The 14,834-nt window shown below is 38.5% G+C and overlaps 1 protein-coding gene across 14 annotated transcripts in view; it reads right to left on the bottom strand.

The window, feature by feature from the left end:
- Positions 1-14,834, bottom strand: part of PARD3 (par-3 family cell polarity regulator) — a 462,771-nt gene that overhangs the window by 8,267 nt on the left and 439,670 nt on the right. For all 14 annotated transcript variants that reach the window (XM_069778120.1, XM_069778113.1, XM_069778123.1 and 11 more), the window contains one exon: positions 7,055-7,175. In XM_069778120.1, coding sequence (XP_069634221.1) covers positions 7,055-7,175 — 121 coding nt within the window. Of the gene's footprint in view, positions 1-7,054; positions 7,176-14,834 lie in introns of those variants that run through there.

Below are 14,834 nucleotides of genomic sequence, written 5' to 3' on the forward strand. Positions count from 1 at the left end.
CTTCTGAAGGTATGAATACCTGCATGCCCTGTTAAACTAAGTGGATTTGCAATACTTAACTAATCTGAAAAGGATACTTATTTAGAGTCCTGTCTGCATGTTGTTCACATCTACAATAAGCTGTTGATATAATCGAATCTGCTATCTGATTTCAAGCATCCAAAGATATGGCAATGAGACATAAAAATACTCCCTCTGTATGTAATCACATATTCCATAACATAACATATATACACAGAGACAGGTACATTCAACCATCTTATTAATGAAAAGGCTTTTCTTTCAAATCTTTTCATTAAAAACCTCAGTGATACCATATGAATGCCCTTGATATATGGTTATGATGATATAAAGACTTAACATATTCCTTTTTGGATCCTTAACTTGTTCAGAAAAATGCAAATCTCCATACAGTGATTTATCTTTTCAATATTCTTTCAATTAAAGTGTCTAAACCAAAAATATTTATATCATAAGTAACCTTAGTCTTCAAAAGCTAATTGGTAATTTTGTCTCAATCCCTAAAGTACACTTTTATATATATATATATTTATATAAAATATATACACAAACATACATCTATGTACATGCATACCCCATTTATATCAGCACAAAATGGAGGTAATTAAAAAAAACCAGTTGAACTATTTTCACATTTTTCAACAGCAACAAAAAAACATGAATAAGGAATACACATAACACAGTAATTTTAACACTGATATCAATGCAAGGCTAAGAAGTACAATTATAATGACCTGAAATCATCCAACAAACCTGGCAACAGCTTGGTCTTCACAGTACAGATTGATAAGAACTCTGGCCTTGTTTGCGATGAGATGTATGACAAGCATTGACCTTTTAAATCAGGATGCGGTCAAGGCCACAATAACAACCAAGGCTGCATTATACAAATAAATGTATGTTCGTGTCTTCCACAATACATTTAAGTGGCAATGATAGTTATTGCATTCAGCGTTGTTAAACAATACTCAGCATGTAAAATTGGGCTTTAAGATACAAGAAATTACACAGCTCTCTTCTCAAAGAGGCATTAATTTAAAAGCAGGGCTGCAAAGATTTCTCACTTCATGCAAACAACATTTTTTCATTTCACAGAGAATGTACCCCCATGGCTCCTGTTGCACGGACCACTATCAGCAGTAAAGGGCAGCATATTTTCAGGATAAAGGTCCCTCCTCTCTTTCCTAGCTATAAAGCGATGGCTGCCCAGAAAGTTTCTTTCCCTGCAGGGCAGCATTTCTGCCCACGGAGGGTAGCTCTGCATGGTGGCAGCATGGATCCTCCAGGACTGGCACAGATCAAAGTTGCCACGGAATTACAGAGGGGAGATCACGGGGGCGATCCAGGGCGCTGGGTTTTCAGGGAGATCCGATCAGTTCAGGCGACAGGAGATCCACCAGTTGAGGTGACACACCTATCTGACAGCCTACTGCCATAGCGAGAAGCTGGGAGAAATGCTTACTCAGACTGATAGAACTCCTTTGTGTTGATAAAGAAGCAGTTAATGGGGAGATTACTAAAGGAACAAGTCCCTTAGTATTTTTCCAGTCATTAAAAAAGGTCATTATTTAATATTAAAATAAATGTGCTGGTTTTTTTTCCAGATTAAGCTCTGTGTTTAACCAAGAAGTTTCAAGTTCACCTAGGAAGTTGGTAGACACAAGGCCCCCAAAAAGTTTGTGGTTCTTATAGTTCAGCACTAATTAGAAATAGATAAAATTAAATGACCTCGCCTGCTTTATGTGCAAACGTACTTTGCACAGATGACAGACAATCCAGTAACTGTGTATATAAAAATTCAGAATGATAAAAAACATTCAGTTCTTCTGGAGATGTCCTTGATACCTATTTTTACTTCCATCTGTTTGTTTATGTTGCTATGGTAAACAGAACGTATAGCAATATTTCTCTTAAAAATTGCCAACAGGTGTGTGTATTAATTCTGACACCATATAAGAAAATCCCATCCCTTTGTGTATCTTTCTATGGTGTATATGTAGGAAGCTGAATGGTGTGGTACAGGATAAAGATTTCCATTTTGCGTATAGCAGCAGCAGAATGAAAATCTTCATATGGTGGAAACAAACCACTTAGCCCTGAAGTTCTGCCTGGGGTATTTACATGCACTGCATGCCTGTGAGCTATAAATATGTTTATTTACAAACTAAGATTATTTCATTTCTTTTTAAAATCTTCTATCTTCATTTTCTGTTTCACATAAATTAGTAGATTGAAACTAGTGGGGGAAAAAAGTTTAAAATATAAAATTTTAAAGTCAGAGCCTGAATCTTGGCAAGAAAATTGCTGGTATTTCACAAAATCCTTTGCAGATTTGACACAGAATGGATATTAACCACACAGCTGAAGAGAAACTACCTGTGTAGAGGGTGCCCTGCGTAATTTTGGTTTCCTCTCTGAAAAAGATTGGGGTAGGAGAAATGGCAATTTAGCTCCTAAAGTATTCTTTGTCTACTGCATTAGATATTGCCTAGTATCTTGAATAAAATACCCTGAAAGAGATTCTTGAAATGGATTCATAAGAGAAACAATTGATATATTCCTTTTCTTTCTCATTAATGTGTTGAGTAATTCTACATAATTTACAGCCTGACATAAACTTTATAATGTTTGTTTTGAGTATAGTCTATTATTATTTTTTCAGGTAAAATTAATATGCTACAGTCAAAGTTACAACAATAAAAATCAGGCTTCTTTTTTACTGAAAGAATTTTAGATTATTTAGAATTCATATTGGCTTTGACTAGGTCAAGGACTTGAATACAGGGATAAGAAATGAGTACCATAAACAGATAAAAAAGAATTTCTTTTTCTTGAAATCTGTCTTAGAGAAAAGATCTACACACCAACAAACAGCAGAAAAACAAGGCATGGTCGCTAAATTTCCTGAGCATTTCTCTATCAGGGCATGCCTAAGTCTGTAATTAGGACTTCTGGAGTCTTTCCTCTATGAAAATCATGCAATTATTTACCTTTCACAAATTTGTACACGTAATTAAAGCTATACTCAGATGAATCAGGTAGTATATTTATTTTGACCAAGTTAGTTGTTCTCTTTAGAAAAAAGAGTCTTTTTATTTGACTCTTAAATATTTAAAGTAGAGTTTGCTCAGCTGCTCTCTCGATGCCAATTTTCACCCACCATCCAAATAGATCCAGGATGACTGGAGATGAATGTATTTGTGAATGGAATTTGCCACTTTCCATTTTTAGCACTGCTTTTTTTAATTAAAGATGAAGAAATAAGCCACCAAGTTTTGTTCCTTCTGCATCTTTGTGGGGTTTTTTGATCGTTGGTATGCTTCTACAAACAGGACTGGCAAGCAGTTGTAGTGTTTTCAATGGATTTAATATGCTCTTTTTTTTTAATTGGATTGTTCACTCCCATGACATTTAGGGTTCTAGCGCTGCGTTTTTGTTATTGAAGGTGAGGATCTGTTAATTAAGATGTGACTAGGCAAAAATAAAAGATATAGAACAAAATACAACCAAAATCCCCCAAACCCCAGGACTGGTGCAAGGAAGAATAAACCTCAGCAGACCCAATTCTACCCAGAAAAGAACAAAAACCAGAGGCTCAAATTTGGTACCAAACAGAAAAATCAGCGCCCAAAGAATCCTGCATTGGTATAAAAATGTCATAGCAACAGCAAGGGCCTTAAATATTAGCAGACATACCGTGATTCCATGCAATTCTACATGCCCAGATACACACTTCTGCAAACTCTGACTGGAATTAACACCAGCAGGATTGAAATGGATTAATCACATTTTATGTTTGCTTGTTGTTTGTTTTTTCCTGTGTAACATCAGGCATACAGTATTGCCCTTGAAACCTTCTTGCACCTTGTCTTTTGAAACATAGAAAATAAAAAAGCCATGAAAGAGAAAAAAATATCAGGAAGCCTGAGAAAGTTATCTTAAAGTAAACAAATGCAAAAACCTTTTCATAAAGCTTTGACTCAGTTGCAGAACCAGTGGATTTTAGAGATGCCTCAATGTGCGACAGTTAGTCAGTTATTAAAACTTAACAGTATATCATTCAAATGGCCTTGAGCAGAAATGTTACGCTGCTTAATAGATGGTGTCATCTCATTCCAGCGCTATCGCTTTTTGTGTCTGTTAAGCTGCCTGCTGCTGTATGAACACTCATAGACAGTCCAGTATTTTGTTCACTGGCAGGGCAAACACAGCCAGGCAAAAAGTCCAGCTCTGTGGCATTGCTCATCTGCAGAGAAATAACCTTCACCTGATGGGCACAGCCAGAAAGGGATGGGGTCAGGTGCCGGTCTCTCTGCCACAGGTATCGCTCAGAGCCAGCATGATGTAGTGCGCCGTGGTACGGGGATCTGCCTCCAACCCGTGGAGGAGACCTTCGAAGGTATTTGTCACAGGTAACTGGACTCCTGCCTCACAGGCCATTAATAGTCCGGGATGGATTGGAGTTGGAGATGTTCACATTTTGATAATATATTAGCGGGTTTCTGAGCTATTGAGCTCCTCTGAATATCCTCAGAGCTGCTAGATTTCCATCAGTATCCATTACTTACATTGCAAACTTTGTGTTCATCTACACTTCCTTAAAGTAACCAATAGTCCCACATCACATCAGCACTTTGTTCCCTATCCTCAACCCTCCCATCGGCTTGTTAATGAGAAATGCAAACTACTTATCACCTCATAGCACACACTTCTCCGTGGATGGGTTTTCCCTCTCTTTCTACCCAAACCAGGTCAGAGTTGGCTGCGGTCATGCGGCTCAGAGGCTTCTCTGGATGTAAAGCCTGTTGTTTATGTAGGCTGCACAACCCATCTCCCTCAGGTGAAAAGACACTTTTCAACAACGGTCCATGTACTGGTGCACTTTTCACTGCTGTGGCTTGTGACCAACAGCTTACAGATGGAGAAGACTGAAAAGATGTTGATGAATGTATCTAAGCATTTTCCTGCACACGTATTATAAACCACTTTTGCATTTTTTTGTGTCGCTGGTATTTAATAATACATCTGGATCTGTTTTGAGAGGGTGTCTTAATAAAGTCCATCATTTCAGGCTAATAAGTTAAAGTAATACACACTCCTTAAGAGAGGGTTATGGCTCCTTAACACTGAAATGACTGTGAACTGCTGAAATAGATGAGATCATTGCTTTATCCTTTCCAAGCATTGTGATCTTGAAAGGCTAGAGAACATGATGGGAAAAAAAAATTACAATGCAAAAATACTCGGGGCCAATTTTTTTAAAGTACTTATCTAAAATAAAACATTTGGTCACCTACGTATTTAACAACAGAGCAGCTCCTACAAAAGCAACAATAAGCTTCAGAATTAATATTAATACATTAAGCTGAATTAGTCACTTTGAGCTCATTTGCATGATCTGTAGAAGGGGACTAAACATAGAGATCCCATTTGTTTAAATAAGAGAAAAAGGAAAGGTCAGTGTTCTGACCCACAATTTAGGAAATTATTCCATTCCTAAGGTAATCAGCCTGTCATCCAAATAATTCCCTCCTCGCTCATTACAAGAAACTATAATAAAAGCCAAGTTGCCTGTCTAAAGTTGCTATGGCATTTAGATATACAACAATTTGGCCCGTGACCTTCAGTAGTTAAGTTCCCAAGTCTTCAAGAGTGCAAGTTTTTCTCATACACAGTTTTCCCAAGAATGCTGCTCAAATCTCTCGTTTGGAGACCAAACAGCAGTTGATATGCATAATGGAAAGTACCTCCTACACCCAGCCCCCTTTCACCCCAAACCTGCTACACTATAACTGTGATAAGCCATCACATTATCTTCACCACACCAAATTGAAAACATCTGGTCATAAAAAAAATGTTTATTTTATTTATTCAATTGCAGAGAAGGTTAGAGGTTTTCTAACATGGGAAAAGAGGAGCCTGTATACTGATACAGTATGTTAAGCAGTGTTAGGTCATTTAGGGATACATTTACCTTTGTTCCTCTCCATGCTGCATGTCAAAAATACCACAGGTTCAAACTGGTAAGTTTAAGATGGACAAGGACACAAAGACCCAACAAAATTCAAAAAATCTTCTATATTCACCACAATAGGCAAACAAAGATGACGTATGCATTATGATGTTACCTAGGTTGTTCTCAGTGACTTCATACACACAGATGTGGATCTTTGGCTATTTCCACCTTGGTCTCGTGTGCATCGTAATGCTAAGTAACAATAACCCATCACCTACACCCGCTTCAGAGGAAGCTGTGAGAGATACTACTGCTGTCATCATACAGCTCCCACTTTTTTGGGAATGCAAGCAAATTTTTCACTGTCTTTACTGTGGAATTTTTAAACAAAAATACAATAAAATACTTGTCCCATATTTAAAGGATCTTAATTTAGGATACATAATTGATTAAAAACCAACACTGATTCATTCAATTATATTAAACAAGATAAGCATGTGGATTTACATAATTGTATCACATCGTTAGATCAGATTGAACAGGATTTAAATGATCAATTAGGACGTATATCTCAAGACAGAACTGTCTCGGCTAATATAAGTGGCAAAGGGGTACTATTGTGAAGCATGCTATTATGCATATCTCTCCTTTTTTACTGTGAAAATACATAGCTCTTCCTCTTAAGGAAAAGAACTAATCACAGTGATACTTCTTCAGAGAAAATACCATTTAGAAGGTTACGTGTTATCTCTAAGTTATTTATCGTTAGCATGTGTTTTATTCTGATCTTCCTAGAAAATTTCAGAATCATTGATATTGCCTTTGAGGCAAAAAAATCCAAGTAGTAACTCACAGAGTCAAGGTCTAAACACAGAGTAAATAATGCTATATCCACACAGGACAGATGGCTGAAGTTTAAAAGTGAAATAAACATCAATGAACCAAAAATGGGGATAAGAGAAAGGGCACGAGTGTGGAGGCAGAGGACCCTGCGTCCCTGTCGGTCCGCTCCCGACCGGCCTGGGGACAGCGGGAGTCAGCCAGCCTTTCCAGGTTTGACAGGCTCCATACACTTACCCACGGCTGCTCAAAGCTGTAAGTACGTCTCCTGTCTTCCACGTCCTCATCTTGCTTTGCTTGCTGAAACTCTTGTCTCAGGCGCTGTATCCGGTCATGATTGTTAGGGGTTGATCTGTTGCTAAAAGAGGGAGGATGGAAATGATCAATATACTTGGGAACTGCCATCTGTGACTGTAATTTCTTAGCACAGGACTGCTACTGCAGTGCACGAGTACAGACTTAAAAATAATTTCCAAGCATTTAGTACAAAGATCTTTGGTTTTTTAAAGATGAATAAAGCTGTTTGACTTATAAAGAAACTTCAGATGGTGTAAGGATAACATGAATAAGGCTATTGCTAAAAGTCATCAAAAGTTGCTGGCATCTTTTCAGTATACGTTACTCCTAGAAATGAAGAGGAATGGATGTGCTAGTGTCAGACTTAACATAGAGGGAAATTAAGAGAAAAGTCCTAATGATCTCTGCTACTGAATAAACAGGAAAGATACTTTTTCTCAATCAATAAACTGTAGTACCGTCAGATCTTTATTCACATCAAATTCATTACAATGTCTGAAGGCCCTACCTATATAAAATTTGATTATTTTCCCCAATCAATAAGAGCCTGTCATCCCTTAGTTCTGTTTTTAACAAGTCTTTTAAACTGATCAGCCTGAAAGCATTAAAAGGCTTGGAGGCCAGCAGAAAGCAATCCCTCTGACAGTGCCATACACAGGAACACATTCAGGCAGCAGACTGGTGCTGGCTGATGCCCCGGAGATGCCGGCGGGCTGGGGAGGGCTCAGCCCTGGACGTGCCGCTACCGACCGGCATACCCAGAACCTTGCATTCTCCAAAAGCATCCGTTTTTCCACAACGCCTGTTGCAGGTAATCTGCTCTCCATAGCGCAGATTTATGTGAAACCATAATGAAATATGCACAGGAATGGCTTATTTCACGGGGCAGAGGGAAAGTGGATATTTATTAATCTCGTTGCCGTTTTCCCAGCTGTGCAGCTCGTACCTGATCCCTACAACCCCCACCATGTTTCAAACATGTTAATGTGGGAATCACAGGAAGCCTGACAAACAAATATGTTATATCAAGACTAACCAGAAGCATTTTAATCTCTTCTTATGGCCTTCTTAAACCCTGCATTTCATTGTTTATTTCAAAAGAGCTGATGAGGAATGGTCAGCTCTTACTTTGCTTCAAAAGAGAAATCTGCAGGGAGACAACGGAAAGCAATTCAATAGATTCCTGTTCTTGGATGCAGGGTACAATAAACATGGTGAATTTATATCCCATGTCTTCTCTCATATGAAAAGAGACGATTCTGGAGTCCATTTGTGACTGTTTTCCGTGTCTTTCGGGACTCGTAGGTGCAGTGGATTGGAGGCTGTAGGTGTTTGAGACTTTACCTCCCACTCTTTTCAGTGCCATTAAATGGAGCTTATCAGTGCTTGGTTGGCCAAAAAGAAAAAAAATAGCAAGGTTCTAGCAAAGGCTAATTTTTTAAAAGGTTTGGGTTTTTTTTCCTTTTCTTTGAGCCCAAAGGCAAAGAAAAGGAAGGAATTTAGGGAAGTGTTTTCTTTGATTTTTTTGCAAATGGGAGCTTTAAGAAATGCTTTATTTGTAGGGTAGGTCAACTTCTATGTGCAAATTGCCATTTTGAAAAGTACAATTAAAAGAAAGTTTTATTTAGAACAGGTGGAAATGAAATATTGTGGCATTTTCAAAATTCCCACTTCATTGTAGGTGTGTTGCTAATTCTATTTCCTTAATTCAATTTAATTTGTGAAACAGCTTATCTCCATTTTCAGTTTTATGTTATGTAAATTTATTCCTTATTGTCTAATTCTGCCCAGCTTTACTATACAACCACTTGTTTTTTCCCATGTATTGCTATACACTGCACATTTTAAATGCAATCAGCACAATCCAGTACAAGACATACAAAATACTTTTAAATGGTCTGTTGATTTTTAAAACTGGTATTGTTAATCTGACAAACAAGTAGTCCAATACTTTCCACACAGACAGTGTTTTCGGTAAGATAAACTGCACTTAAATGTAGCAAAATACTTCAAGTATTAGTATATCAGGTATAAGAACATATGCTTGAAAGAGAAATGTCATTGAACTTTGGTGCAAAATTACCAGAAAAGTGCCATACGTAAACACCTTGAAGTACTCAAGATGATCAGTAAATAATCAGCCTTCATTAATCAAGGTTGTTTCAAACTCTAAGGGATCACAATGCAAAAGTGACACTGGAGCAGTTATCCAACGGCAAAGAAAAACAGAAGATAAACCCCAGAAGTACTGAACTAAACCCTGTAAGGAACAGACATACTCTACTAGCCCTAAAACGGGCTACTGGAGGGATTATTACAGACCTGAGGACTTCTGCACATTTTGTGATTGTTATTCATTAAAACAATTACATCAACAGAGGAATAGCTAGCAAATGCATAGTGTCGAAGCCATGAAGTCAAAATGTACGTCTCCTCCCAAACAGCAAATGCATGAATTTGACACCCTTTACACTGCAGAGATGGAACAACAAGAAGGATCCTGGGATTTATGATTAACTTGTGTCCAGACCTAGGAAGAACTTATTCTAATGCCCAAAAAAAAAAAAAAAAAAAAGAAAAAGAAAAAAAAAGTCAAGCTGATTTAAGAAAAGTTATTCAAAGTTATAAAAAGGTTTGATAATGGCAGAGAAGATAAATCTTTTAACAATATTTCTATTTTATCTGAAAAGCAAGGGACATGACCCAAATTTAGAAAATTGCAAAAGAAGTGAATTATAAAAAAGGACTATTTCACATAAAAGAAAGAGCTAAATTAAAAGACAAAACTACTTCTGTATCTACTCGAATTTCTTTGTGCTCAAAAAGTCTGTGAGGCACATAAAGTGAGGTCAAGTCAGCGGTTTTATAATAATAAAAAAAAAATTAAACATTTTTATTTAGAAGAGGAAAAGGGAAAAGGTAGGCAGCTAAAGAGGGACTAAGATACTTTTAAGAAGATTATTTGAGTGCTTAGACTGTATCTCACATTGGCTTCCTTTCATTTCTATTTTCTTCTCAACCTTGTTCTGATTCTCTAGGTTAAATTATTCAGCTGTCCTAACTTTTGCACCAGCAAAGGCTTGCACATCTCCATCCTCGCCTGTCATGCTGTCTCCCATTTCTTTTCATGCCTCCCTTCATCCAGTTAATTTTACTATCAGTGTTTTTTCGCTATGTTTTTTATGTCTCCCACTGCACTCAGAGAACACTTGGTATACCCGCTTGACAACTCACTCAACTCCCAGGCAACAATTAATACTTCCAGAAGGAGGGAAAAGTAAAAATCATAATCACAATAAAAAACTGTCACGAATAAAATTTTGGAGTGCAAACCTAAAAGTGCAGACCTAACTTTATTCCTTTTCAGGTCCTGAGATGTTCTATCTACAACTCTTTATGTAAGTCACATCATTATCCCTCGAGACAGACCTAAACAAATTATATCCAGTGTAAGGAGTCCTTAGCCAGTCTAAAGCAAAATGAATTTTGACTTATTGGATGAATTCATCCAAGAAAGGTAGGGTCATATCAACAGACAACTAGGATGCAGGGCTGCAGGTGTTCCTGCTGCTTAAATTCCCTTTTGACTTTTGCAGATGTATGGCGCAAGTCCTCAGAAGTTTAATTAAATGCACCATGTTTTGTTTGAGTTCTTCATACAAATGAACTGAAAATCTGAAGGCAAATCACCTCCAAGAATTCAGGACCACAAGCGAAAAGGAAGGAGTCCAAAGTTTATTGAAGATTTGACCTATGTTAGTTTTAAACTTTTTAGCAAAACTGGAATTACAGCTCGCTACAGTAACCTCAGCTTGCCCAGACAGCCCTTCCCTATGTCTACTCAATAACAGGCTGGCTGCGAATTTAGGGAAGACAATTAGCACCTCCTAGCATCGGATGCAAGTGATGTTCTTATTTCAAAGTGCTGTCATTATTAAGTGTTAAAAGAAATAAAGGAAAGGCTTTTAGGGCCAAAGCTAACTTGGGTTGCAGAGCCGCTGGGCTTCCTTGTATCCCATGTCTACTTGGCACCCCGTTGCCTTCCCTCTGCAGATGGCACATTTCACAATCAACTATTTTGTGAGCGCTGCCTTAAAACACACACCCACCAGCATGGGCTAAAAATGCAACTGTAAGCAAGGCTTAGATAGGCCAGAGCTGTCACACATTTCCAGAAACAAGCAGCTGCAGCAATGACCATCAGAGTCTCAGATCATTAAGCAATGTCTCAGTGTGATGTCATGCACTGATGTACAGAGTTGTAATCCTTTCAAAACAGACAGATTTTCAGTGTGATAAAGCAGATACAAACATGCTACTGAACAGGGATGACTAAAGCTTTGGAAAAAAAAATTTATTGGCCTGAAAAAGCATGGAAAAGGGTCTTAACAACATCACCAGGCAGTTGCAACATGACTAGAATAACCAAAAGGTTAGTAAACAAACAGTGTTCTTTACACCTTGAAATCTTTTAACACAGATTGGAGCTGCCAGGGACTCGCTGGCCTGACTGGCTGCTCAGATCTCTGGATAGCAGTTATAAAACACAGATGGGTTCTTATTTACTTCAAGCTGGCAAATAACTATCACCTATTTGTATAGAATAAATTCCTTTCCATTTGGACAGATTACTTGCGTCATATTTAAAATCAAGAGCTGAATTTTAATCTACCTGTGTCTACAGGTAGAGAGGAGCAGAAAAAGAGTTTATTTCCATCCCATTGCGGATTAACAATGTCCTTGCTCTGGTGGCTGTGCCTTAGTTGGCAGCACCCATCCTTGCCAAAGTTCAGAACTAGCTGCGTGTCTACAAAATCAGCCTATTTCTTCATGGCTTGAGCAGGATGAAAACAGCCCAACAGAAAGCAGAGTGTTTATAATCTAATAGAAAAGCTTCTGCTACATTTAATGAAACTTGAGCACCCTCTCGCCACGGTGCTTACTCCAAGCAGATGGATTTGTCTGTTTCAGATGGCCCTTGAGGGTGGATAAGCAGAAACTGTCAAGTTGTTGCAAAAAGCCACGGACGTAAAATAAAATGAAAGTATGCCCTTTACCAGGCTTAAAGTTAGCACCATACTCCAATGCACAGCCTGCTAGTCTGTTCACTTTAAACAGAATTGTTAATTGTCAGTGACACAGATGACTGTGCCCACACACTGCCGGGTTGATGAGGGCTGAGCAGTGGCAGAGTTTGCACTGTCTCCTTCCTGCCACCAGCTTGCCAGAGGAGGTTGGTCTTTTCCAATTATTTTTTGCTGTGGTTTATTTTTTGACATCTAAATACCAGTCCTCGAGCTTACATTAGTGTAACCATTTTTGGCTGGTCCTCTCCTTCCAGTGTGCCCTACATATGGTCCTTCTCTGAGACACCATGGAATAGCTTTTCCGCAACCACATGGATATTAACATATATAGACATGGTACACAAACAGGAGCAACCACGGCCAGCGTCGTATAAAATTGCTGCTGCATGATTACAGAATTGCTATAGTCAGTCTGAGAAAAAAAATCAGCTGAGCAAGAGATCAAATTTGTTAGACTACAAATGTACTTGTAACATGGTGCAGCTATAACCTGGAAGGAGGCATAGAAAGGTTTATCCTAAACTGCTTTTGTTTTTCTTAAGTGTCAAAGAATTTATTGGGAATAAGGCATTAAAAGGAGGGGGAGGGGTGTAAAAAAGCCCCCAAAATGTATCAATTACAAAACTGCAAATAAAAATAGCTTCTCTGCACAAGCTTCATTAAGTTTTATCAGCTAGTATCTTGGGGTTTTACACTCAAACCACAGGTCATAAATTCACAGTAAATCCCCCATATGTTCACCAAACACCTGAATTCAATTTCTCTTCTAGTTGTAAGAAACGGAATGCGCTGCTCAAATTAATTATGCATGCAAAGTTAGTTTCTAACAAGGGCAGCTTCTTGCATGCTGAAGGGTATACATCCTATCTGAATATTTTTCCCCCAGATCTCTTTCAATCTTGACTTATTTCTACTATTCACAAGGTTATAAAAATCCTTCTCTCTTGCCATTTCATATTTGCTAAATGACTACAGAGCATTACACATCCTTTAAAGTCTGCAGTTTCTAAAGGCAGCTAAATTCAGGGATTGGCTTAATGTGACAGGCAAGATCTAACATGTTACCTGTACACATACCTACACACTTCAGCATATTAATTCCATCAAAACAAGGACTTAAAACCTAGGATTTATGTCAATATATATGCATGTGAAATCAGCTCATGAGGAAGTTTTCTCTCATTTCCAGTTTACCTTCACAGTGGTAGTCATCAACTCCAATACCACAAAGAAGTTATGCAAGTCCCCAAACGCACTCGCTTTCTTCAGTGAAAGAAATTAATTTCCAAATTTTGACATTGAGATTTGTTGATCATTTCACACCAATTTCAACAGAGTGAATCATTAAAAATCAGAAACATACATCTCTATTCTCTGGGTTAAAAAGGTAGTCTCAAATACTCTTAATTCGGCACTAGCTTCTGATGCCATGGCCATAAACAACGTGGAGAGCTGGAGCTGATAGGGACGTCACTTCACCACAACAGTCTCTTCAAACTCTCCAGACTAGATTTCACTTCGAGTCCCTCTGTGGCCCTTCTGTAGCAGGGCCATCATTTTACAACCAGTGAAATCTGAAGAATGCACCCAAGACCCTTTTTATTGCCACCATCACTCTTCCTTATTAGCCTGTCAGAGCCTGCACACCGGAGACAGAAATCCAGTCTTAGTTTTCAGGGGAGTTCTTCTACTAAAAAGAAAAGTCGAGATTTTAGGAGCTTGCTATAAACATCTGAAAACAGATACTCAGCTACTGGGTCATCATGCAGTCTAAGCCTTACTTTGGAGCTGTTAGATTTTGCAGGTATAAGCCAAGCCAATTTTCAGCCACACACAACTTGTTACAGCCATTGTCATAGGGTATTGCATTTTCCAAGTTAAAAAAAAGAAAAAAGAACCTAAAAGAAAATACATGACTTCTAACTGTGAATTTCCTATGAAGCTGTTAAGGAAATGGCAGAAATACACATACAAAGATTTAATAAATCATGGAAAAAGAAAATAAAATTACTGGCAATCAAGCAAAGGAGAAATTTGCATTTTTGATCCTAAATGAAATACAAAATTACTTCAAAGGCAGGCAGGGAGAAGTGGGCTCTGACCTTCTAAGTATCTTCCTATCCTAACTGCAACAGACAATGACGGCTCCAGGGCTGTTAGGTCTGATGAACATCCACAATTAGGCATCACAGGCTATTTTGTGTCAACACGAGGAGGATTGCCTGGCACAGTAATACAAAGACATTTAACAAAGACCACAGAAAAGAAATCCTCTCCTGGACCTAGCTGGCCATTCCTGTGCCAGCAGAAGGGATCATCGGAGAGATTCCTAGTGGGCTTCAGGCCATGTCAGACCTTCGTCTCTGTTTAAGCTAATCCTGCTGCTTTGCTGGAAGCTATTTAGGGAGCTCTCCCTCTGATCTCCTCTCCGGATGAGGCGTGGGGGCAGAAATCTTCAGCAGAGGGGCAGCAACAAGCAGCTAGGGAGCAGTCCCTTCTTAAAGCACGGCAGCTATTTGCAAAAAGGAACATCTGTCCATAGCCAACACCACCTGTGTAGCATGAATGTTGTTACGCAGGTACAACCCAGCTCACTCTAGCACATCTTACATGACTCAGCTACTGCCGTGTGG

This window comes from Haliaeetus albicilla, chromosome 2, assembly GCF_947461875.1.
Source record: "Haliaeetus albicilla chromosome 2, bHalAlb1.1, whole genome shotgun sequence".
In the NCBI taxonomy this organism is placed as follows: domain Eukaryota; kingdom Metazoa; phylum Chordata; class Aves; order Accipitriformes; family Accipitridae; genus Haliaeetus; species Haliaeetus albicilla.